The following is a 27,178-nucleotide window of genomic DNA, read 5'->3' as shown; positions in this document are numbered from 1 at the left end:
TGATGTTTTTAATATTTTGAGTTTCTTTATTCATTTATTCTGTCTTGTGTCAGACACTGATAGGATATAACATAGAAAACCCTTTCTCTGTGGGACTTTGATTAAAATGGAGAATACTAAATAAAAATAAATTTTAAAAAATGGAGAATACTAGCTTTCAGTAATCAAATCAATTAAATAAATAACCATTTAGGTTGTAATGAATCATATTTAAAGGAGGTTAAAGGAAATGGAGAAGCCTATCTGACATTTGACCAGAGGTCTGATGTCAAGACCAAGCCCAGCAAATACAAAAGGGAATGTTTTCCAGCAGGATGCAAAGTGATTGCAAAATCCCTGAATTAAAAGCAGGATTGTTGTGCTCTAGGAGTGATGAGTTGGCCTGAGTAGTTGGAGTGGAGTGAAAAGGGATAAATGTGGCTGGTTTGTGGAAAATTGACTATAGGGAGACAAAGCTGGAAGAAGATTGAACCCTTAGGTAATGGTGACAATAATCTAGGCAAAAGAGAGAGCTAGCACATTAGCCACATGATGATGGAAGTGGTGACTGTCCAAGGACTGATATGTGAAAAGACAGAAAGGGCATTTGTATGTAGGAAGTGAGGGTGAGTTCTGAACAGGAGTCATACATTTAGAAGTCTTTCTTAAGTAGAATTTGAAAACCTTATGGTGAAATGAAGTTATCTAGGGAGCAAGTACAGACAGTGAAGCTGAGGTCTAAAGAAGAGGTCAAGTCTTATAGATGACAAAACTGGAGAACAAATGAGCAAAAGAGACCGTGAGGGAGCTGTTAGTGAAGTAAGAAGAGGGCTAAGGGAAAGAAATGTGCTAAGAGTAAACTAAGGCAGGTTTTCAAGAAGTAAGAAGAGATTCACTCTGTCAAATGTTAAAGTTTGAGAAAATAATGATGATGTGGCAATGAGAAGGTTATTGATAATTTGAATAAAATCTCTAGTAGTGGTGATAAAAGTTAACTGGGATAGGTTGTAGGGAGAGTGAAAAAAAAAAAAGAAGCAGACAACTCCATATATATATGTGTGTGTGTGTGTGTGTGTGTGTGTGTGTACTAAAGAATTAGCTGGGGCTGAATGGGAGTTTTTGTCTATATGCCACCCCTGATATAAATAGTAACTGCAAAATCCATCATGCAATTAGAATATATTTTCAATATTGCATTTATTTATGAGCATTATTCAGTACTCCTTACCAAATTCTTTAAATGATAATCCTATACTATGGATACTTAGGAATCATTACAATTTGGCTTTCTTTTATATTGTTTCTTTAACTGATATTTGCATCATGTAACTATCACATATATTGAGCCAGTTAAAGCAACAGTTTTCTTATTATTTAGTAGGCACTTCAAATTAGGAACTTGGGCCTCAGTTTGTAACCATGAAACGTTTATTAGTTGCACCTTTTAGTAAAATATTGTCTAATTTTAATTTTATTTTTATAAAATATTTTTATAAAAGAATATTTTTCTTACAGGAAAGACAAGCAACAGTGAAAAAGGAAAAGAGTGGCTCCCAGCAGCCAAACAAAGTAACTGATAGGAACAAAATGCAGAGAGCCAACTCTGTTACTGTGGATGGACAAGGCCTACAGGTACAACTTTTTAAATTCAAATTTTAGTGGATTTTATATTTGTTCCTCTTATGTTCTGAGAACAGCATATGTTCAGTTATCAACACATTTATTTAACGTTTATGTTAGTTCAGTAGACTGTTTCAGAAAGATTGTTATTAATTTATCAAGATGTCAGTCTTATAGTTGATTGACAGAGTGACATTCTGGTTAGATTAATCATTTATGATGTTATCTCCATTAAACTCAAATTGGAAAAAAGTCTTTTGTCAGTCTGAAAGTTTTTGCAAATTCCTACTAAATATACACATTTATTATATACTTATGTGTCATTTGCAAGTGTGTTCTCTCTTACTCTCTCTTTGTATGTGTACATACTAAGTATGGTTATGATTTTGAAGAGTCATTTAGATTGTAAAACTATTATTTAGGAAAGGAAAAATAGGAACTCTATTTGTGTGCTTATATTTCTTCCTAAATAAATAGCAAAGACGTATTATATTCTAATCATATACTTCGAAGTTTTAAATAAAAATTGAAAACCATACATATTTCTAGTTTAAACACAAGTAGCAAAAATTTTTCTAGTACTTTAAAAACCTATATATTTTCCCTATGATCTCTGACATCAAAATAACATTTTTAATCTACATTTCAAGATACTTTATCGAATGAATGCATCTTATGTATTTGCCTCTACTTTAACCCGAAAATGAAAACAGTCAACAAAATGATCTTAATGTATGAAACTGTGAAGTTAATTTTTGATTGTTCTATCTGTATGTTTTTGTCTTTCAATTGCCTATTCCTTCTCTTAACAATATGCTTCAAGTTTCACATTGTCCAGGGAAACTTACTGAACACTTTGCAGATTATAACACATACTTGCATTCAGTATATGTGATTTTAGCATATTATTGACCTTAATCAATTTTATTATTTTATGTTTTTAAAATTTATTGTTTTACATCTGAAAATATTGAGTTGTGTCTTTCTGTAGTCCTCAATTTGCAAGCACAATTAAGTGTACACAGTACATGCCTAAATAGTTGCTTCTTTGAATAACTCATTGAAACTTCAGTAATTATTGCTTATAAGTGTATAATAAGGCAACTGATTTTGAGCTATTGAAACATTTAAAATTAAAAAATCATGAATTATTAACAGAAATGTGAAAAGAATTATAAAATATAAAATTATTATGCTTTAGAGTATATGATTCAATTATGAAAGACTAAGTCAGAAAGTAATTTTCAGAAATCATATCTATGTATTTAGCAATCTCATTAAAGTCCCCAAATATGAAATCTCCCCACAATTTTGATAGCAAGGAAATTCACTGCAATCTTATAAAAATTTTTATTGAAAAAATTAACATTTGACTTTAATACATCAATTGTAAATATTAATTAATTAAAAATTATAGTCACTCTGAGTTCCTGCCATAGAATTGATGAGAGAAAAGACTAGTTTTGAAATCCTAGTGTATTTCATTCAAAATGAGGTGTATTTCTCATCATGGAAAGGAAGTATGCATCTTCTTACTGCTTAATGTAACCTAAGAACTATGGTAATTTTTTTACGTATGTCTGTTTCATTCTCTCAACAAACATCAGCTCAATGCCATTATAGTTATCGTGATTTTCAAAATAATATTTATGCTCAGAAGTAAGGTAACTTTCCCAAGGCAACACTGTCAGTCAATCATAACGCCAAGGACTGAAAGGATTCTCTGACTTAGATTTTGTGTTTTACTCCTGAAACATCCTGTCTCTTTGCTTAAGAAATTTAAACAAATATATAACCACTAAAATTCTGACTGCCTTGTTCTCCCAAGTGTTTTTATATTGTTTCAGGTATTGAGATAAAAATCATGTATTCAATAGAACTATAACTTTTGTAGATTCCGCATTTTAAGTAATTATGTCTAAAATTTTCCATATTTCAAACCCCAAATTAAGTGGTACACACGCACAGTATTTTAAAGGTTTAAACTGAGTTAGTAATATAAGTTCTGTATTTTAATTTGAAATGTTCTGAAATATTTGATCATATTATAGCTAAATAAGTCATCTTAAAAATCCTAGATGAGTAACATTCTCTGTGGATATGTGGGCTTCTCTAAGCAGGTATTAACTTTAACTTTTTTTGGCATATGAAAGTGTAAGCTCAAGTTGTCAGTAGGTAAATTGTAGACATCAGCCCCAACAAAACAGCAGAAAATAACTAATATTTAATGTCATAATAAATTTTGCTTTTTTATAAACTGGTATATTATCATGCGCAAAAGTCTGTTTTATCCCAGCAGAATGGATCTCCAAAAGTATTCATATAATTTGGAGAAAATACAAAAAGAGTAAAATGATTAATTTTGGGAGAGCTATTTCATGCAAAATGGTAAAAGATGGTGTTTCAATGATCAATTTTAAAATGGTAAAATGGTTGTTTTGTTATTCAACTAAAAAAGTCAAAAACATCTACCAGAAAATGAATTTTTCTCTAAGCTTTAAAACTTATGTATCATAAAAAAGCATTGAGTTGCAGTCCAGTTTGCATGTAACTCAGTGACAGGAGAGATCTACACTGCTTAAAGAAGACTATTAATCATAGTTAAGCACATTCATCTTTCGTCTTTCCAACTAACCAGCATAATGATCAGGATTATTATTTCTAATTAGAGGAAGTAATAGATCATGTATAACCTTAGGATGAGTCTCATTAATTAACCCGAGTCCTAGGGGACTTCAAGTAGCGGTGGTTAGGCACTCTGTCTTTGTCATTGCTCACACTATAGGTTTACTCTTATTAGATACCATCAAATGTAATTGAAACTACATTTTTTTTAAGATGCAGAAGATATAATAATACAGGTGACCAACCCATTTGTGAATGGATAAAGGAAAAGAAAATAGAAAAATTGTTTAAAATGTATTATATTGAAGTTACCCATTTTCTAAATATTATTTGAAATTTCCAAATAGAGGGGTCACTGGAGAACTAAAGAATCTAGTTTCTTATACTTTAAACCCAAGTTCAGGGGGATGGTAACTTTCTACTTAATATGTAAAACTGAACTAGTGTCTTGCCCCAAACAATCACTTATCCCGTTGTCCCTTTTATGTTTTATCTTATTTTTGCGATCACCAAGATTATTAACTAAACATGCACCATCACACTATACGCAAATGTATACTATACATATCAATTAATCTCCTGTATTTGATTTATGTATGTGTATCACACATTTGATAGTCACCTGTATGTGTGTGTCCCTCACTCACTTAATACCCATTGTCATGGTGATTCTTTAATACTGAGCTCATAATTGTCATTCTTACTCCCTAAGTTCAGGGTTATTGCTCTACAGATTTAAGTTCTGTCACAACCTTTCAACTGAATCACTGTTTTCTTATACATATTTTACTAGGTAAAAAACAATATGAAAAAATAGAGCTGTTATCTATAATTTTAAGCAAGATGGCTAAGGAGGATATTTAGGTAAATAATTAAAACAGTTTAGTCATTTGCACATAAGAATTTATGGGAAATAGGAAGCTGTAAGTTCTAAGGCAAGCGTTATGGTTTGGAAATACGGTGTTCCTCTAAGGCTCACACGTGAGACAATACAAGAAGTTCAGAAGCAAAATGATTAGGTTATGAAAACCTAAATCTAATCAGTAGATTAATCCATTGATATCGATTAACTGGGCAATAACCATAGGAAGGTAGGGTGGCTGGAAAAAGTAGGTCACTGGGGGGGCATTCCTCTGGCATTTATATTTTGTCCCTGGTGAGCGGGGCTTTGTCTCTGCTCCCTGTTTGTCCTGTCCTGAGCTGTTTTTTTCCTCCAAACTCTGTCATCATGTTCTGCCTTACCTTGGAGCAGGGCAATGGAGTTGGCTACCTGTGGACTGAGACCTCTGAAACCATGACTGCCAAATAAACTTTCCCTCCTCTAAATTTGTCCTGTTAGGTCTTTTGTTCTCAGTGACACAAAGCTGACTAAAACAGCAAGTGTATGCCTTCAAATTGTAGGATCAAAGAGGAACTTTAGATTGTGTGGAAGGAAATGAGAGGGAGGGGGGTTATGAAAAATGGTGGACTGAGACAGACATCATTACCTTATGTATATGTATGATTACATAATTAGTATGAATCTACATCGTGTGTAACCATAGAAACAAAATGTCGTACCTCATTTGTGTACAATGAATCAAAATGCAGTTTGTAAAAAATAAAAAAATAATTTATTAACAAAAAGAAATATGTGGTTGAAATAGAAAGATCAAGATAGCAAGCAGTAGAGAGTGCTTTAGAGAAGAAATAGCAGCTATGTGCTGTAAGTTCTGGAAAACTTTCATAAGAACTTTGACTTTTGATTTGAGATGAGAAAATTTGGGGGGGGGAGGGTTAAGCAGAGAAAGATGTGATTTGAATTACATTTTTAAAGGCTCAGTTTTGTAAAGATTTGCTCATTGCTGCACTAAATTTCCTATAAATTACTGAATTATAGGATGGGGTTATAGGGTGGAAGCTTTTCAGTGTAGAGCAGTAGATATGGAGAAATGATTTGAGGATCAGACTAAAAGAATACACTGATGATTAGGGATAGAGTCTACAAAAAAATGAAGAGTCAGGGACATCACCAAAGTATTTGGGCCAAAGGAACTGAAGTGATGGAGTTGCCATTGAATGAGATGAATGAAGGGTTTGGGAGAGTATGATTTGGAGAGAAATTTCTGATGCTGTTGGACATCCAAATGGAGATGTCAAGTAGTAGATCATCAAGTGGATCTATGATTCAGGTTAAAGGACAAAAATAAATTTGTGAGTAAAGACATATTTATGATACTTAAAAGCATTAGATAGGAAGATATATATGAATGAATGATACATATATACACACACATATATATATACTAATATAATATAACATAACAATATGTATCAAGAGGAGGAGTAGAACTTGAATCCACAATTGGTCTGACTCCAAAGTTTTGTGTTATTTAAAGGTATGATATTAAACTCCCCTTTGAATGAATAAATAAGTTTTATATGATTAACTCTATTTAGCATAGAGTTACTGCTTAGTATAACCTAACCTATAACATAGAGGAAATTCCTTATAACTAATGCTTAGTATAACCTAACCTATAATGAGAGGAAATTCCAGTATGAACAGTGACCTTCTGGAATTTCCTTCATACTTACCTAATTGATAACTATTTTTCAAGATTTAAAGTACCACAGCTACCTTGAATACTTTGTCCTTTCCTTAATATCTTCTTTGTTATAGTCCATTATTCTATCTCAATTAAAAAAAAACCTGTTTTGCAAAGACAAAGAGTTCTGTAGAGATATTTAAGCATGGTGATGGGTTAATGGTAGACAGGGAATAGGCTCAGGGTTCTCTTTTGCTTTAGACATAGCACATTGGCTTTCATCTTTTTATATCCTGTACCATTTAAGATTATGCTGTATAAGTATCCTTCCAGCTGTGAATAGTTTTTATGGTGACAGAGTTTTGATATTTTTGAGGTTTTTCTTTTGCTTTCCATTCCATCAAAATCTGTGACAAACAAGGTATAATATTTTAGGATGGCAATAAATTAGTTTGCAAAATACTAACATTTACATTTTGTTTCAAAATTTTTATATAAAAGCAAAAATTCAAAATTCATCATTTAAAATAATAGATTAGAGTTCAAGAGAGAATTAGTAAACTTGAATATAACATTGATAAATGACTGCTATCTAATCCTCAGATCCCACTCGAGTTTTACCACATGTTTCAGTAATATATGTTAATAAAAGAAAGTCTTGAATCATAATAATTTCATGTGTTAGATAGTTTTATTTTATGTATTGAATAGAATGCTTCTTGACGATAGGCAATGCTGAAGTTAAGTGGAAGTAATGGAGCACCATTTTGTCAAGTCATTTTCAGATGGTTCAGGGAAAAGGCTCTTTGTACAGTTTTTGTAACCTTTCTCTAAATTTGAGATTTATTATGGTTTGGATCTAGGGATGTTTCCTTAAAAACTTGTACTTTCAAAGCATGATCCAAAATGCACCAAGGTTCAGAGATGGGGTTCTTAGACAATGATGAAAGTTATACCTTATCAGGGGATCAATCCATTTGATGGATTAATAATGGGTGATAACTGTAGGCAGGAGAGATATGGTTGGAGGAATTAGATGACTCAGGGAATGCCTTTAGAGACTATATATCATCCCTGGCTCTTTGAAAGTACATTTATTTTCTCTCTCTCTCTCCCCTTCCTGGCTGCCATGAATTGGGCAGCTATTCTTGACTAAACCTTTCCACTGTGATGTTCTGCCTTACCTCAGGCCCAGACCAATGGAGTCAGTCAACTGTCTATGAACACAACAAAACTTTTCCTCCTGTAATTCACTCTTGTCAGGTATTTTGGTCACAGCAATAAAAAACTGATTAACATGACATTTTTTTCAAAAAATAAAAATAAAACTATCATTGTAAAATGTTTAAAATGTTATTGAAAGATTTTTCCATAAATCTTAATTCACCGAAATCAATTATAGTGAGTTTCAGAAACTAAAAGAACTATTTATATTCCTTTATTTGGTTGATATGGTTCACATTATAATATAAATCAGCTCCCCTAGACTGAATTCTGTACAGGAGATGAAGTTAGTTCTACCTAATTGGCCTCTCTGGAAACCAGGATCTGAAATCAAAGAGATTAAATTAAGTAACTGAAATATCACATCTAATAATACTTACATATTTTTCTTAGTCTCAGACTCTTTCAGATATAAAATGATTGAATGAAAATGAGTATAAACATATTAAAAATAAGAATGGCATATTATAAATGAACTGCAGAGTCCTTTTAAGAGTTTTGATATCAAGTAACAGTTGTTCTCCCTCACCCCTGGACTAGATATATTAATGTTTGATGAAGAACAAAGTATTTCTCTATGACTGATACCATTTATATCCAGTTTTGAGCCCTTATGGAACTTGCCTTTCATTCACATCACTTACATTTGTGTTATGCAGCATATAGCAGAGAAACAACAAAAACAGGGAACACACAGAACAACAATGAATTGAAAAAGATAGCCATCAATTTTCCACTCATGTAAATAAAGTCCAGAGTAGGATCTCTGGCACAAAGACAACTACACAGCCTCATCAAGACTGCCAATCGTATGCTTCTCTTTCATGTCCTCAGTTGGTGGCATCTTCAGTGTCAACTCATGATCAAAGATGGCTACTGATCCTCATAATTTCCAAATTTCATGTTGGCATCAGGAAGAAAAAGATTAGAAACTTTCTCACAGTGTTAAAGACTAGGGGATCCAAGACCAAGGTACAGGCAAGGTATGTTAATTGCAAGGCCACTTGGCTTATAGGCATTTATCAACTCACTGGGTGTACCAAGAGAGAAATAGAGGAAGACACAGAGAAATAGAGAGAACCTTGTCCTCCTTTCAATAGGCCCTAGTCTCATCATAAGGATCTTACCCTCATGTCCTCAGCTAACCCTAATTACCACCAGAAGGCCCCATTTCCAAACATCATTACATTGGGGCTTAGAGCTTCAACATATGAATCTCAGGAGGGACATAATTTAGTCATAGCAACTTCCAATATATCTCTACAGACAAAACATAAACACGTTTTTCTTCTATGTATTTATGTGTCCTCTTACCTTACAAGACACCAGAAGTTACAATTTCTTAAAGCTTTTCAAAAGTGTGTATGCGGTGGGTGAGTGTAAATTCTGTAAACAGCAGCAGCTTCCAAAATATAGATATGATGGGAGGGAGAAATCTTTGTAAATTACCATAGGCAACAGGTTCCTTTACCCAGGGCAAAGGGGAATATGACATTGAAGTGCCAAAAGCAGACTCTTCCACTAAGATATTGCTTCTTATTTCAGACTCTCACTGAACTCAGTAGTTGTTTATTTTTAACTTGTCAGACTTGAAAATGACTATGCAGTACTGCAGGTCTTTGGCTCTCAAAACTAAGAGTTCTGTCTTTGCTTGGCACCCAAATTTACTCAGCTAGATGGGCCTTCTTTTTATAGTTGCAAAGGTTAACACAATTTTAAAGCTTTTTGAATGAGCATAAAAAAAAATGACAGATTTGCCTGGAACTTTAACATTTCTAGTCTAACACCATTATATGTTCCCGAACACCAGTGTCTCACTAATGTAGTTGTTCAATCACATATCACCCCTTAAATGGGGATTACATTAGTAATTTGATTGGTTACATTAAGTCAAGTACCCATTAATATCACAAATCCATAGTACCTTATTGCTTACAAATAAACAGCACATTATATTGTTATCTTGTCTCATTTTTGTAGTAAGGGGGATGTGATGGAAAAAGCAAGTTTATTTTAATGTTTTTGTATTTTTATATTGGGTATTTTGCATTTATGAAAAATCACCATTCTTCTTCTTAATTCTTTAACTTCTCTCCTATTTTTTCTAGTCCATTTTATCTGTTTCTCCAGAGAATACAACTCTAAAATAATATGCAAATACTGATTAATTAATTGATTGATTGATAGTACTGCGGATTAAACTCAAAGGTGCTTTGCTACTGACCTACATCCCCATCTCTTTTTATATTTTATTTTGAGATGGGGTCAAAGTTGCTGAGGTTGGCCTAGAATTTATGGGTGTGCCTCACTGAGCCCAGACTAGATTTTATATTTTGTTTTGAGATACTCTACAGACTACTAAAATATCTAATTATTTGTTCATAATACTATGGAATTTACAGCACAATTGTTACTGACCTGTATTTGATCTTTATAATGACACCTTAAATATTCTACAAAATAAATATCTTTGACAGACATTTGAAAATATATTTTTGAAAGAATTCCAAATATTGGAACCAGTGTAAATTTATATATAAACTCATACAGTGGTAAGCTGATTGTTGAGTTTAGGAATGAAAGGAGACAACAACAAGTACATGAGTTCAGATTTAATACTCTGCTTGAAATCCTTTATTTACCCTGAGATTCTAACCTGTTTTCAAAAGCAAAGAGTAAAAATTCAAATTAAGCTAAAACAAACAAACAAAATACATATGTGTTAGCTTTAACTAAAGGTAAACGAATGGAAAACGGAAATTGAACACTAATTATCTGATTAAATATAGGTATTTTTTGGTGGTTTTTCATTTTAGTTTTGGATGGAAAAGTAAAGCAAACATTATATGCCAGCAGCACAAGGTCTTTAAGATGTGGGTACTTGATATACATTCATTAATTGAGCACTGTTAGTTCAGGGAGAACTGGAAAGTTGCTGCAGAAGTTACTCCAGCTCACATTTTCCAGCTGATTTAGAGGCAAATAAGAAAAGAAGAACCCTAGTGCTCTTTACCAAGGAAAGTAAAACAGAGTCAGACACCATGATAGATAGTAACAAGAACTGGTTGAATAAGAGTAGATGAATTAAGAAGATCTTACTCAACTTTCTCATTTAGCTAATGTGAACAGTTTAACATTTTCCAGCTATCTATACTCATTAGAAAAATGCCATTGCACTTAAGAGTTGTAATAAAATATGTTGGTAGAATATTATAACTTATTGAAATAGGAAGGAAGGGCATGATATGGTGACAGTATTGTTTTCAATTGTCTCATTAAATATTTAAGGATACTTTCCAGGGGAGACATAACATTGCAGAAAGAATACTCTGAACTTTCAAAAAGCAGATTGTTCTAAAACTTTTCAACTCAATATGTAGAAGGTTCATCAGCTGCATAATTCTTTAATAATTTTTTTTTTTTTTAATTTTTGGTGTCAAGCTCTTTTAGGTGGGAATTACATAGGCATATATTGGATAGGAACACTTTTATTTAAGAGTCTATCTCTTAACATTGTATTCAGGTAAAAAATAAGAATTCTTTACACATTATCTGAAACAAGTCTACCCTCAGAATGAAGTCCTGACACTACCTACCTGCCTTTCCTTTTCCTTCGTGCACACTTCATGACTAAATATGTATTTGTTTGCTTGGAGTATATTTCTCCACTTGAATATAATCTCCATGAGGACAGGCACTTGGTCTTTCTTGTTCCACAGAGAAGTGAATAGTGATGAAGGCAGCATGTGGGATGTAGTAAGGACAAAGACAGTCCTTGATAACTGAAGGAGAGATCCCTTGCTAATGTCCTAGCAGATAGACTTGATTCACTGACACTCTGCTCACTGAACCAGGAAAAAGCATTGAAAAAAGACTGCTCAGAACAGACTTTGCAGGCAAAAAATGCATCTGAAACCATGTGTTGAGTTACAAATTCCTGATTGGTCTGAAAGGTACATTTCACAAAGGCCTCAGTTCTGAATGAGGTGACGTTTTTAAAAGAAAGCTTCCTATAACTTGATTTACTTATGCTCTCCTTTCCCTGGAATTCTTTATTCTGGCTTGTTTGCTTACTGACTCATAAATTGTAACTTTAGTTTTCATCTAATAGCTATGACAAACCTTATTTCCTCTTCCTATGGGCCTTTCCCTCTGCCCTCTACATAGTCAAGCCCACCTCTCTGTGCAGAGGTGGTTTTCCTGTTGATACACTTTACAGAAAGAGTCACATTCTTAAATTTGTACATTGGCCTTTCATGACGTAGAAATAACAAGTATTCCTCTTCATATATCATATGCCTAATAACTTCTCCATATACCCACCTTTTTTTCTTCTAGATCACTCCTGTTCCTGGAACTCATCCACTTTTAGTTTTTGTGAACCCCAAAAGTGGTGGGAAGCAAGGAGAACGGTATGCTTTTAAATACCATGTTTATTTTCCATATAATAAGTATAAAAAGATCTGCTAAAATTGTGGTGAACATGTTTAGAACATTATGCTCACATATACTAATTTTAATGTGACATATATGACGCTAGCATCTACATATAATACACTGCTAATATTTTTTATAGTTTGAAATTTAATATAATGACTTTTTGTAAGTATTTCATTATCATAGCTCAGGTATCTACATTCTTCCCAATCCACTTATCACCCTTTACCTGTAACAACAAGCTCTGCTTGTAACCTGGCTTCATAACTACTGTTGAAGAAAAACTGAGTCTCTGGTTAATCATGTGACTGAAGATAAATAATAACCCAGTACTTAGGAACAGAATTTACTTCCAGCTTCTAGGCAAAATATTTTGTTTTAACTTTTTTGCATGTGCATTTTGGAAAATATGCTGCCATGTTTTCTGGAGAAGCACAGTATATTTAATCTGAATAGTAATATATTGCAATATCAGATATGTCCATATACTAGCTAATAAAACGGAATTCCATTTTATGATAAATTAATGATTAACTCATAATTTTTAACACCAATATGAAAATAATTATTTTAAAGAATAAGCAAAACTACAGCTATGCCTTCTTTCATTCTGTCTAGATTTCTTTCCTAACCTCAATCAAAAATAAGCAAATAGACAAAGCACTCACACAAGCATTATGATGCAAAAACAAATGTCTTTTATGGTTTAACTAAAAACAATAAGAAATGTTTCCATAAGTGATGGAATTTTGCAAAGTAATATCCTTTCCTAATATTTAAAATTTGAGTTTATTCCAGTGAAATGAAGAGCATTCTCCATTTGTCAATCAAAATCAAATATTATTTCTGCTTAAAATGTAAAAGTATTTTAAAAATTTCCATCAATATATATTTATGTTTGTACCCTACTAAGCATGATATAAATTATTTTAAATAAAAAACAACTTAATAATTAAAAATTTCCGAATGTTTCATTTAATAGTTGCTTTGCTCATGCAGTTATAAAACTAATTATATAATAATGCTAAAATTATTTTTTACTACACCATTTGTAGTCTTTCAGCCGTCTATATTTTCAGTGTATTTTACTTAAATTAAATTTACTCTTTAACTGATAACATAAAATTGTACATATGATGTGGGTACCAAGTGATATTTGATTATCTGTATATATTGTATAGTATTTAAATCAGGTTCAACATATCTATCTCCTCAACATTTATCCTTTTTTATGTGAAAATTTTCACACTCCATTCTTCTAGTGATTTGAAATATATATTATTAATCATAACCATCCTCTTGTTCCATACATTTTGTTGCAAAAACAACATTTATGGCTGAATAGTGTTCCCTTGTGAATTTGAACCACATTTACTTAGTCCATTCATCAGTTGAGGAACACTTTGGTTGTATCTATTTCTTAGCTGTGGTGAATAGTGCCACAATGGACTTGGGTGTTCAGGTGCCTCTTCAAACTACTGATTTCACTTACTTTGGATATGTACCCTGTTATGGGATTGCTGTATCATATGGTAGTTATATTTTTAATGTTTTAATGTCTCCAACAGTGCCTATTAATTTACATTCCCATCAACAGTGCAAGAGATTGTCTTCTCTATATCCTAGCTGGTAGTGTTTTTGATAACGTCGCTCTTAGTGGGATGAGGTGATATTTAATTGTGATTTTGATTTTCATTTCTCTGATGATTGGTGATTTGGGACATTTTTTCATACATCTGTTAGTCATCTATATGTCTTCTCTTGAGAAATCTCTATGTCTTGCATATTTATTATTTTTTGATTTTTTTAGTTGTCAGAAGATATTTATTTATTTATATGTGGTGCTGAGAATTGAACCCAATGCCTTTTACATGCTAGGCAAGTACTTTACCACTGAGCCACAAACCCAGCCCCTATTGTCTATTTTAAATAAATTTTTGTATACTGTTAAGTTTTCGGAATTCCTTGTACATGAAGATATCAATCCCTAGCAATATGTATAGTTGCAAACTCTCACTATGTCAACTGTTTCCTTTGTTTTTCAAAAGTTTTTTGGTTTGATGTAATCTCTTCCATCCATATGATTAGTTCAATAGATGCAGAACAGGTATTTGATTAGATTCAACATCTCTTGATGATAAAACATTGAACAAAGAGAGCATAGAAATCAAACTAGCTCAATATAATAATGGTGGAATATAACAAGACCACAACAAACATGGGGGGAAAGTTATGTTTCTTTTCTAAGATCTGGAATAAGGTAAGGATGTCTATTTTCACCACTTTTATTCAACATAGTATTGAAAGTCTAAAGCAGAACAATCAAGTGAGAGACAGAAATAAAAGGCATCCACATAAGATAAAGGAAGTCCAGTTGTCACTGTTTGCATATGACATGATCTTTCATACAGAAAACACTAAGCACTTCCCCAAAACACGCACCAGAAAAATCTAATAGAATTAATTTGAATTAATTTGAATTCAGCAAAGGTACAGGATATAAATTCAATGTACAAAACCCAGCAGTGTTGGTGTATTCCAATAGCAAATTATTTGAAATTGAAATCAAGGCAACAATACCATTTACAAAGGTCACCAAAAAATTAAAATACCTCATAGTAAACTGAGGCTGAAAAATGAAAGATATCTATAATGAAATTTATAAAACAACTAAAAAAACTAAAACTAAAAAAACTAAAAAACTAAAAAAAAAACTAAAGAGGACACAAAAAAGCATTATGTTCATGTTCATAGAAGTATTAATATTGGTAGCATATCCATATTTCCCAAAGTTATCTATAGGTTCAAGGCAGTCCCTACTAAAATACCAGTGACATTCTTTATATAGGACTAGAAAAAATAATCCTAGAATCTGCATAAAAACACACAGAAAAGCCTGAGTAACTAAAGACATGTTGCCCATAAAGAAGAGGAAGCAAGACACTACCTTCAGGATCTACTATAAAGCACTAGTAATCAAAACATGGTTTTGTCATAGACATAGACACATAGACAGATGGAACAGAACAGAGTCCAGAATTAAACTTGTGCTTCTGCAGCTGAGTTTTGACAGAGGTATTAACAACATGTGTTGGAGACAGTCTTTTCAATAAATTGTGGTGAGAGAATATCCACAAGCAGAAGATTAAAACTAGATCCCTCTCTCTCATCCTTTATAAAAATTAACTCGAAATAGATTAAAGATTTAATTGTATAACCTGAATCTATAAACCTACTACAAAAAAAGATAAGGGAAATGACTCAACACTGGAATTAGCAACAGTATTTTTAGACGAGAGGCCAAAAGCACAGGAATGAAAGCAAAATGTACTGCAGTTATCGTGAATACAAATATCTCTTAACAAAGAATTGGGTAAGATTTAAATCTATATAGAATATTTAAGACAAATTAAATTAAGAGAAAAAAATTAAAAATATATTTCCTGGGGACTGGGTAAATAGCTCAGTTGGTAGAGTGCTTGCTTTGCAACCACAAGGCCCTGGGTTCAATCCCCTGCACCACAAAAAAAAAAAAAAAAAAATGCATTTCCTTCTACTTAAATTTACATTAATCATGTACATGATCCTTAGTTTAATATCTGTCTTCCCTTTCTCTTAGTACATATTTTCTCTAAATTAAAATCCAAATATGTATGGATAAAATGATAAGAAAACAAAACTTAATGGGAAGAGAGTGGCAAAAGAATGTATAATCTGTATGCATAGTAACTTGTGTTTTTCCCTTCATACATTGACTGGAACCATTGAAAGTCAAATAAAATATAAATAATGATTTAAAAGAGATTTATTATAAATGTAAGCATAATTTTTTTGTATGCATACAAGATACCTGTCACAATGGGGTTGCATAGTTTTTTTCCTTTCAAATATTTTCAGCTGTTTTGACTTTGATATGTTATATAAGTTGCAAAAGTCACAGAATTATATATGCACAGTTTCCTGTACCTAGTCAACAGGCGTGAAAGTGTTCACGTATCATCCATTCAAACAGCAACCACTGGGAAAATTTAAAAACTAATGGGTTCTGGGGATAAAATACATGCAACAGTCTTGTGTGGTGTCAAACATGTAAGCTGATCTAATGAATAGCATAATAAATGTTAAACTAGAAATATTCAAAATAAAGGTGCTATTGAGCTTTAGATGGGAGATAGCTATAAAAACTGAAAAGTCTTTGAAGAAAAAGTAGCTTTTGTATTGTTTGCCATTTAAGTAGATGATTACCACACAAAGGACAGAGAAAGACAAATTCATGAAAAAGCTTGATGCCAACTAGGAGGGATTTACCAAGATTAAAGTTTAAGGGGAAAGATAAGAGATTGAATTGTCCTTATTGGGAAGATCTTGAAATTTAATATTTTGAATAACTAGACACTAGTAGTTTCATCCTGGAAACAACATGACTATAGTTAAACAGTAGTAGGGGAAGGGACTGGAATATGAAAAATTTAATAGAGCCCATGAGAGAAATTAAAGATCTGAACTAAAACAGTGAGTAGGAGTACCACAGTTTGACAGGCATTTCTTAGTTGGAAGGCACAGAATGATCCTCCAGTGAGGTTCTCATGCCCAGGGAAAAGGATTTATTGAGAATAACTCCAAGATCTTTCTTGAGATACTAATAAAGTTCTAGAATGTGGGGTTATTACAGATTTGGAGGTGGGGTAATATAGGTAGGTTTTACATAGTGAGTTCACGGAATTTCTATTGGTAAATATCATATAAATGGGTTTATAAAATATATAGTAATATTTCCATGTATATAAAAAACTAATCCCCCAAATCAAAATATCACCCTTTACTTTAAATATTTTGTGTAACAATTCCAACCACATAGGTTACAAAAATTTAGAAACACTTCTGTTGAATTTGTTATATTAAAATTGATTTCTTTCAGAAAAATGAAGTATTTAATATTTATCTGTTAAGAGCAGTTTTGTGAGTCAACTGGTCAAGATAGTTGTTTATATGAAATGATTATGCTAGCTGAGGCTACATTCTTTCCTTACACAAATACATATAAGGTATACAACCCCACTGTATGTATGGGATAAAAAAATTTGATCTGTACTAGGTTGACTTCATAACTTAATATTGAGTTCTATGAAGAGAAGAATATTTTTACGTCTATTGAGAAAAGATGTTTAAGTAATTTTATACTGAGATATTTATTAAAATATTTATTTGAAATCTAATTACTGAACTAAATAATGTTTGAAAGTGTGTTGGAGAACCTTCTAAATGCCTAGGCATATTTTAGAATATATCATTATTTCTAATGTCTAAGCTACATTGTCTTTACAATGGCTACTAAGTCCTTTTTTTGAGAAACACTGTTTCCTATTGAGCTATTACATTTCTAATATTATTAATGTAACATATCAAATATTTTAATTGCAATTACATATTTATTACTTGAGAGATTTAGTTACCCCAAAATTATTATAATTAAATTTCTTGTCTTTATTTTCATCTTTATAGAATTTACAGAAAATTTCAGTATCTACTAAATCCTCGACAGGTTTACAGTCTTTCTGGGAATGGACCAATGCCAGGGTAAGTCCAACAATAGTATCATTACCATTAACTCACTTAATAATAACTAATTTAATAAGCAGACTGACATCTCCATAAACAATGTTACTTAAATAAAGCAAGCAGTTCAGTATATAAAAAAATTATATGTCAACTATATAAGAGAAAAAATACAGATGATGTTATATAAAACAGTTGACAGTCCATTATAAGTAAAATTTCCTCCCTTCTAAACATCTTGAAGGAATATTAATAATACTAATAACAAGCACACTAGACAAGTGCTTAAAGTACTAAGCCATGTGTTTGAGTTAACAATCCTGCTTTATTTCACTTGTTAAATATAAAATGTAGATTTATTCCAGAAGATGGAGAAAGTTAGTTAGCAAAGAATTCAAATCATAATATAATGATATTTTTATTTACTGCTTGTAAAATCTAATGAATATCACTCTTTTATAGCATACTTTATTGTTAGTAAGATGAAATGAAATAAAATTATTTTTCAATATAAACTATAATTTTGATATCACAAATATGTCCCATAATAAGTCATCATTAATCTGGCCTAGTTAAATAATTAATTCCATCCTCTTCCACTGTCCTCTATCAATCTGAGAGTAAACTAAAGTTTACACCATGTAGAGAGGAATAGAGAGGAATCGTTATCAGCTTTCTGCATGCTCCATTAAAAAAAGACAAAAGCAGTATGATTTAAAATAAGTCATTCTTGGCAACTATATACCAAATTTTGAAATTGTGCTCTTAAAAGCTCTGAGTACAAATATAGCATTGTTTCTTATGTTAAATAAATGTTAATAAAGTATGACTGATCGGCATAGATGCCCACAATTAGATTCATCTCTTCTATGCCCTCGCTGCCTGCTGTCTAATGTCAGTTTCCAAATACTAAGAAGTGGTCTGTGGCACCTCCTTTCTGCAGAAGGCAGGCTCATCACAACAATTTAGTTCAAATGTCCCCTTTATTGAGCTCCAGAATCTAGAGGATGATGATCAGAATGTAGGCTAGGTGTACCACATGCAGAAAAAGTGAGTATAGCAAAAGTCAAGCCAAAGTAAAGACTTGATATTAACTCAGAAGTTCAATTACAGTAGCTCTTTTTCTTGACCTTTAATATTTTCTAGACCTTAGAGAAGTAGCTCTTATTCTATGGAATTAAGGAATAATGAATTTCAAAGTTTAGTCACACCAAGACTCTGTAGGTCCACAAAAAACAAGTAAATTCAGGATTTTCCTGCATTTAACAGTTAAGCACAGTGTCTGTTAGCTTTACCAATTACTAGCTTTGTAAGTTTAACCTTCATTGGCCTTCATTGTCTGATCTGCAAAATGAGGACAAGTACCTACCTCGTAGGGTAGTTGTGAAGTTAAATGGGCAATTCTTCTGATGGTATGTTTCAATAAATGTTATAAATTATCAATACTGTTTTGTATTGATATTAATTAATAATAATATAACTTTGTAAATGTACTACGATAGCATTGATTTTAGCACTATTTTCCTATTTTATTTTATTTCTTTGCCTCTACGCTTTAAATAAGTTTTACACATTTTCTTTCTCTCTTTCAATTTTAGGCCATATATTATCCTCTACTCTATTTTAATTTTAGTATATGAAAAATGAAAGTATATGCTACATGCTATATAGTTTAACATATGAAAAAGGGAAAGTATATACTATACATGTGTGTGTGAAATTGCAAGAAGCCTGTACACTGCAGTGAATATTGTGTAGAAAATAAGCAGTTATTAACACTCCTTAGGAATTACCAGTGTGATTGGGTATATCTTCTCAAATACCCAAATATACATATATAAACAAATGTCTGTCTTGTATATATTTCTACCTAATAGCTTATCTAATATATTCAAATATATACATATATATATATATGTTGGATAGGTAAATAGATGTTTTTACATAACTTGGAGTATAGACTATAATGTTTTGCAACTTGCTCCTTCTAGACAAAAGCATATAATAATTTGTCCTTTTTTGTAGTTACTGAAGTTTCATTATTTCTAGGGCTGCATTGTATTCCTTAAGATTTTTAGCTATCTATTGTTGATGAATATTTAGGTTGCATGTGTTTTCTATTTATTACCAACTATACTAAATAACTCTATCAACTTGTTGAGTATTTATTATTACCAAATATCACTTTTATTGTGTACTTTTAAGAACTTGTTCAAATGTTTCCACAGAATAATTTTCTATAGGTAAAATTGCTTGACTGAAATATTTTCAATTTTAGTTGTATCTGGTTCCACCAAAGTACTATACAAAAAGTTTCTGTTGGTATATGATCCTAACAACAGTATATAATGCCTATTTCCCTAACCTCCTTTAAATTGGTTATCTTGTATCAATCTCCATATCTAATTTCAGAAGTGAAAATACATTTTTTCATTTTTATTTGCATGAATCTGATCAATTATAAAGTTGACTATGGTGTCAATTATGTTTACTTTTCTATGAGCAAAGAAATATACTCTGGTTTATTATCCAAATAAAATATACTTGAAAATTATGAGGTTGCTCATAGAATTAATGAGAAAATTAAGAATGGTGTTTAGGAAAATAGGAAGCAGGACAATTTGAGCAAACAAAGAGCAGCAATAAAAAGAAAAGTCCCATGGAAGCTAGTGTCAAGAGTAATGGATTCCAATCAAAGTTTTTGATGTTTTCATTCGTCTACTAAAGATTTCACATAGCATGGAGAAGCATATATATTTGTCATACTACAACCTTGGTTAGTGCAGAGTTGGGCATCTTTTCTGATAATCCTACTGAAACTACCACAATACATTGTTTCTGCAAAGCCAGTGAGGATGCTAGAGCCAATGAGGAAGAAAAGGGAATTCTTTGTGGTGTCCACCAGAGTCCAACAATTGGGTGGAACAATGTTACTTCTTTTCTGAACATGCAAGAGGGAAAAGTTAACCACTTACCATATGGATATTCCTGAACATATCTGAAAACAGTCATGTCTGCCTAACACATAAACAACTCAAAGTTGCATACAGTTACTATGTCCAGCTTTAAGTTATATTCCTCTGGAAAACTCTTTGTAATGGCTACTCTATTCTCTCTTTATCCATTGCTTCAGTATTCAAAAAATTCCAAGTGTAACTATAAGTATGAATTTAAAAAAGTAATATTTTTAATAATTTAAAAAATGAAACACATGTACAGTCAACAGTCCTGGTTTCACAACGGGTTAAAAGTTGTAGCTGGAACTTAACATATTTCTCCTACTTTATCTTAACTGGCTGGAAATTTGTACCCAGCACAGTAAACTAAATATATTTACCTGATAGTACCAAGTCTTTGGTAGCATTGTTTGTGTAAAGAAAAAATTATTTTCTCATGTACATTTTATAGGAAAGTTGGCACATGGCAATATTAGTGCTATCAAATATCTCTAGGTTTCCTCTAAGGCACTTGATTTTATGGTACTTCCTTTCATCCCAGGTGTTAGGAGTGGTCATGTAACTTTCTCTCACGCTGAACTACAGGCAGAAATATATTTTCCATACTTTCTGTTCCTTTGCCATAGTGACCAGCCACACTCTGGATATTGACTCCATAATTAGCATGGATCATAAAGTGAAGACAGGGATAGAGAAAACCTGGTTACTCCAATATATAAAATATGATTGATTTTTAAAATTTCTGAAATGTCATACTATTAAGATTTGGGGTTGCTTATTACTCTGTGTAATCTAGGGCATAGAGACTAAACCAATGGTAGGAACAGAGACCATAATAGTACTCCCCATACCTATTATACAGCAATAAACTGGTTTTCCCTGTATTTTGAGTCAATTACATCATATCTCCCTGTAAGATGTTTGTCTAATGGGAGGAAGAGCCTGAAAATATCCAGCTTTTGCTTTTAATTAAATGAAAACTTTATTGTCTCTCATGCTAACTTATCTCTCTGTTTAGTTTTTAAAGATCCCCTGTGAACTGAAAACCAAGAGAATCAGAAAAAAAAATTCAAAAGTGGGCATATTAGACAGTGTTCTGCAGAGAAACAGAACCACTAGGATATATCTATATTGGCATATTACATCTATCTGTCTAGGAAAGACAGACAGAGATGGGGTGGTAGGGAGAGCGACAAGGAGAGATTAAAAGGAATTGGGTCATGAGATTACAGAAGATGGTAAATCCAAAATCTACAGAGTTTATAAACCAGTTCAAATGTTCTCCAGCAGAAGAATTCTTTCTTACTCAAAGGAATAAGAAAGAATTTTGATCATTTTTTTTCTATTGCTCTTTAATGGATTTTTTAAGGCTACCCACATTATTGAAGGAAATTTGCTTTACCAATTTAAATGTTAACCTCATCTAAAAATATACTCAAATATATTTGAATCAAGCACAAAAGTGTTTGATCAAATATCTGGGAACCCTGTTGCCCGGCCACGTTGATATCTAAAATTGGTCATTATTTAGATAAAATTTAAGTTTTCGTTACTCAAGATTTGCCATTTGACCCCTGAACTGAATATTCTGATTTGAGTGAAATGGCACCTTGTAGATCAGAGCACATTCTAGAACCACTGAATAGTATATCATTTAGATGTTCCCACTGATTAAGACTAGAATCTTAAGTAGGCTATTGCAATATTCTGTTTGACCAACTGCTTCACCCAAGAAACGAACTTAAAGTCCTTTTACTCCCAGGGATATGAACCCACTATCTTCCCTTTTTTTTAGAGAAAGTAATTCCTTAAGAATAGAAAGCAACATATGAGTGCATAGGACATTCAATAATTCAATTGCTATGACCATTGACAAAGACATAATAGGAAGAAAAAGCAAATCCAATTGTACAACAAATGTGGAGTGCATTTAGGTCAAATTTCTGCCCTTCTGTTGTGGAAAGGATCCATTGGATTTAGCTGCTCTGAGTAACTAACTAGTACCCGTGAGATAATACACTGTAACTCACTAATTTGTTTCTTTGATGACAGCTGAGTATTCCAGAGTCAGTAGCTACTTTCTTGTTGAAGGTAGATTAATGCTCATTTCTTTCATAACCTTCACTTCTGCCATGAATATGAGCCTTTTGAAGGGTAAGTGGAGAAAGACTACTGCATGGCATTGCTTTGGGGCATTTGTAGTCTGTGAAATTAATTCACATAATTTTCCTTTGTCACTAATTCTCCATTCCTTTCCATGTCTTTGAAAGTGTGAGTCATATTATCAACCAGTACTATTGAAATGGTGTGTTCCCTAAACTGTGAACATAATGTAATCCAGAAAAGGTAGATGGAAATCTATATTGTGTGAAACACTGTCCCCAGATCAAATGGAGTGCTCTCCTGTCCTTGAAACACTCCCAGGGTAATTGCAATGCCATAGTAGTTAATTAAATATAAATTGTAAATTGCTCCTCTGGTCTTCATAGAATAAGATCTTTCCCTTAATACCATTAAATAAATATGTACGTCTCTAGTTATATACTAACTCTACCTGCTAATGTGACTTAAGAAATGTTAATATCAGTTTTGTATACTTGTGACTTTACTTGTTCCCTTTGACTCTTAGCTTCATGAAAGTACAGATGGTTTATTCTCACATTATCTTTAAAGTTTTAAAGTAAAAAATAACAACTGCTTATTGAAATCAAATAAAAACAAGACAAATTTTCCCCATTTTTGAGCATAATTATGTATTAATTATTTTGGAGAAAAGTGATTTATAAATACCTTTAGTTTCTTCTATCTTAACTAAATATAGTACATGTATAATTTTAAAAGCCAAACTTGTCAACCAACAGACTTATATATTCCAAATATCAGACATATTTCTGTAGTGAAAATTTAAAATATATAATCCTATTAAATTAAATGTACAATTTAGAAAATTTATAACAGATTTTATGTATTTTGTACTTTCTTAACTTAAAATATTATTTTATGTAACACAATATCTACCATATTTTTATTTAAATAAAATTTCTCCTGAATGACCTTTTACATATGTGTCTTGTTATGAAATTATGTCAGAGACATAAGCAAAATCCTCAAAAGACAAAGAAAATATTTATCAAAATTTAATCCAGCTCTACTGGAAGTATCCAAAAAATACAAAAGTTTAATACTTTACTAATGTAAAAAGAAGTACTTAACTCATCTCTTAATCCTAATATGAGGACACAAGCCTTCCCAAGTTTAAGTACTGGGAAGTATTAATTCTGATTCTGTCTTGGTCACTTGAATGACTGAATTTGAATGATGATTTATTTTTCCAAATTTTTCCAATTAGAGTAATGAAAGTAACAAAACCATAACAGTCTGACACAATTAGCAATTACATTATTTCTTGCCTTGCACAAGAATTTTCCCATTTGAAGTATTATAGCTCTTTTATCACTTTTTATATAAGTCAACAAATGCATTATGACTTCAGAGATGTTGAAAAATCTAAACTTTTATTACTCATCTCATAGAGAACAGGAAAAACATTGATTTAATAGCTGTTACCAGAATAGAGATATATATGTGTCATTGTTTAGAGATCATTGCTCATTGACATTGCCAGAACACTAAAAAATACTTAAAAATTAGGGATATTCATATGATTAAATGTTATTTAACCATTAAAAATATTAACCATGAAGAAATAATAGCAAGGAAAATATTTATGATAAAATGTGAGAAAATGACAAAGCATCATTGCTTTGTAGATGGTAATAATAATAAAAGTATTTCCATATGGAGCAGTGTCTGAAAAGATGGAATCTATGTTAGGATAATGGACTGTTGGGACATCTTAATTTTATAAATTAATTCTTTAATGTTGCAGAATTAGTTTTCTATTCCTAAGGAGTAAATTATTCCTAATTTTGCTTAAAACAATAAACGTTTATTGTCTCACACACAAAAATTAGGTAATTCTTTCTGAACTGACTGTTGAAAATGACCATTTTTGCTTTTTAAACTTTCTAATTTTTTCTACAAAAATCAAACATAATAAATAACTTTTATTTTAATATTTCCAATTTCTTATTATCTAACCTTATCCATCAAATTCCCTGGTGCAAATTTATCACTATACACAAGCAATTTAATAATCTTGACTTTCATAGTAAAAATAAGCAAGCTCATTAATTATCTCAGAATTCTTTAAGAATGTTTATGCAGAAGTTATTCTACAGCAATGTAGACACATGTCCAATGACCAGAGTCCTCACTTTAATACATAATAGTGACCAAAAATAATCTTTTCCTAACTCTTTCCACACACAACAGGAAATTACAACTTCCTTTGAAGAATTGGCCTAACCATTATGCCAACCCACGTGCTGTGATCTATGTCTCACATCTTCCAGGGATGTACAAAGGGCACCAGCATACCAGGGAGCAATGTTACTGGAGATTGCAGGAAATCATACACTACCTATACATTATTTCAGAACAACTAGTCTCAGGATATGAGATCTGACTCCATGATACCATGAGACTAAAGATGAAAAAAGATTCAAGATTGCACAAAATGCAATTTGTTGGACACATTCAAACAGAGCAAGGTCCTGTGTGGCAGAAAGACCAGGTGGACCCCCTTGATATGGGGGATTCAATGGACAGGACCAAAGTGAGTCCATCTAATCTGGCATATACCTGGTTTATCCCAAGCTAATATCATTGACTTCAGGCACATTCCTGGCACTGATGGTGCCAGGTTCTCATTGAAAAACATCACTTACCATTCTAATGGTTTTGTTTATTTACAGTATGCTGAAAAGCTATGTGGGGGAAAATGGTCAGGGTTAGTCATGGTGGTACAATTCATGGTAACTGCAGATCATATCATGTGAAATACACTTGAGAAAAAGATGGTACAGTCCTTAGAACAGTGTTTTTATTCATTAAACATATGGTTTACATCCATAAATATTTGTTTTACAATGCTTTTTATTTTGCCACAAAGTTTTTCAAAAAAAATTAACTCAGAATTTAAAAGGTAATTGAAAGAGTATTTAATTTTTTCCTAAATGTATGACGTACACATAATGTATGTGAAATATTTGTTGACATTACCATCCTCAATGGGACTGCTAGTGATATAAATGGCCATGTAAAAACCAATAACATAAACTGAGAAAGTATCAGCATGTGCTTCAAAATTAATACTAAAGTTCTCTCCCAAGGGCAATTATTTACATTACAGAAAATCCCTTTTTATATCACTATTTGAAGCTTGATTTTTCTTTTAGCTCAAATGACTATCTTAAGATTTTTTTTTTTTTTTTTTTTTTTTTTTTCCGGTGGTGGGGATAGAACCCAGGGCCTTGTGCTTATAAGGCAAGCACTCTACCGACTGAGCTATCTCCCCAGACCCCTCAAATGACTGTTTAAATTAATGTTCGTTTTCACTTCTGAATTGTCTTATGTGCGTTATAAGTGAAGTGATAGCTATTAATATTTTGACACCTATAGCAGAACTTCAAAAAGAGCAAGTAATGTAATTTTTATATGACAATTTTTATATGGTCAGATGCTTTAAACAGAAAGCCTATCTGCGTAGTGATCTGAGTTCACTGAATTCACGGACCCTAATGACATTTGGGAGCATTAATTTGCATGCAACACTAGAAATTAGTGATATGTTGCTACCATAAACTCATTTAAAAGGTTCAGTACTAATGATGTAGGTATTTATTTCAGTGACAATAATTTGAATGTAGATTTTGGTGGAACACCTCATCATTATAAAAACATGGTTCTTACTACAGTAAGATACATTTAGATTTAAAACAATGCTTTGAATTGATAGTGCTGAGCACATAATTGTATCAAAAGAAGGATTTAACATTCTACTAGTTAAAATAAAAACCTTAATTGTTACATTGTATGCTTATATACATGCCTATAATCGCCCCCCACACACAGGCACAAATTTATTTTTCAATTATTCTCTTTCTGATTTAAGAATCACTAGGAAACCTTCATTGGGGAAAAAGATGATTTGGGTATTGAGTCATTAAAGTTAAAAAATCTTGTAAATGTCTCTGGAAAACATTATTCCATCTAGCCCTAGGAAAGTAATTGTCAGAGATTATTGAGAGCAAGTTATTTTAACTTATATTCCATATTTCTAGTCTTAGATACACATGTCCCATAGGTATCTAAGAGTAGAAATATTGTCATGTCTAATAATAAACTCTC

The 27,178-nt window shown here is 31.9% G+C and overlaps 1 protein-coding gene across 14 annotated transcripts in view; it reads left to right on the top strand.

The window, feature by feature from the left end:
* The window catches only part of DGKB (diacylglycerol kinase beta), a 639,605-nt gene that overhangs the window by 224,140 nt on the left and 388,287 nt on the right, over positions 1-27,178 (top strand). For all 14 annotated transcript variants that reach the window (XM_079151895.1, XM_079151896.1, XM_079151890.1 and 11 more), the window contains 3 exons: positions 1,495-1,611; positions 12,315-12,388; positions 17,916-17,990. In XM_079151895.1, the coding sequence (XP_079008021.1) occupies positions 1,495-1,611; positions 12,315-12,388; positions 17,916-17,990 (266 nt within the window). The remainder of the gene's footprint in view (positions 1-1,494; positions 1,612-12,314; positions 12,389-17,915; positions 17,991-27,178) is intronic.

This window comes from Sciurus vulgaris (assembly GCF_902686455.1).
Source record: "Sciurus vulgaris genome assembly, chromosome: 8".
Taxonomy (NCBI): domain Eukaryota; kingdom Metazoa; phylum Chordata; class Mammalia; order Rodentia; family Sciuridae; genus Sciurus; species Sciurus vulgaris.
Note: the sequence above shows the minus strand (reverse complement) of the source record. Positions and strands in the feature narration are given on the sequence as shown.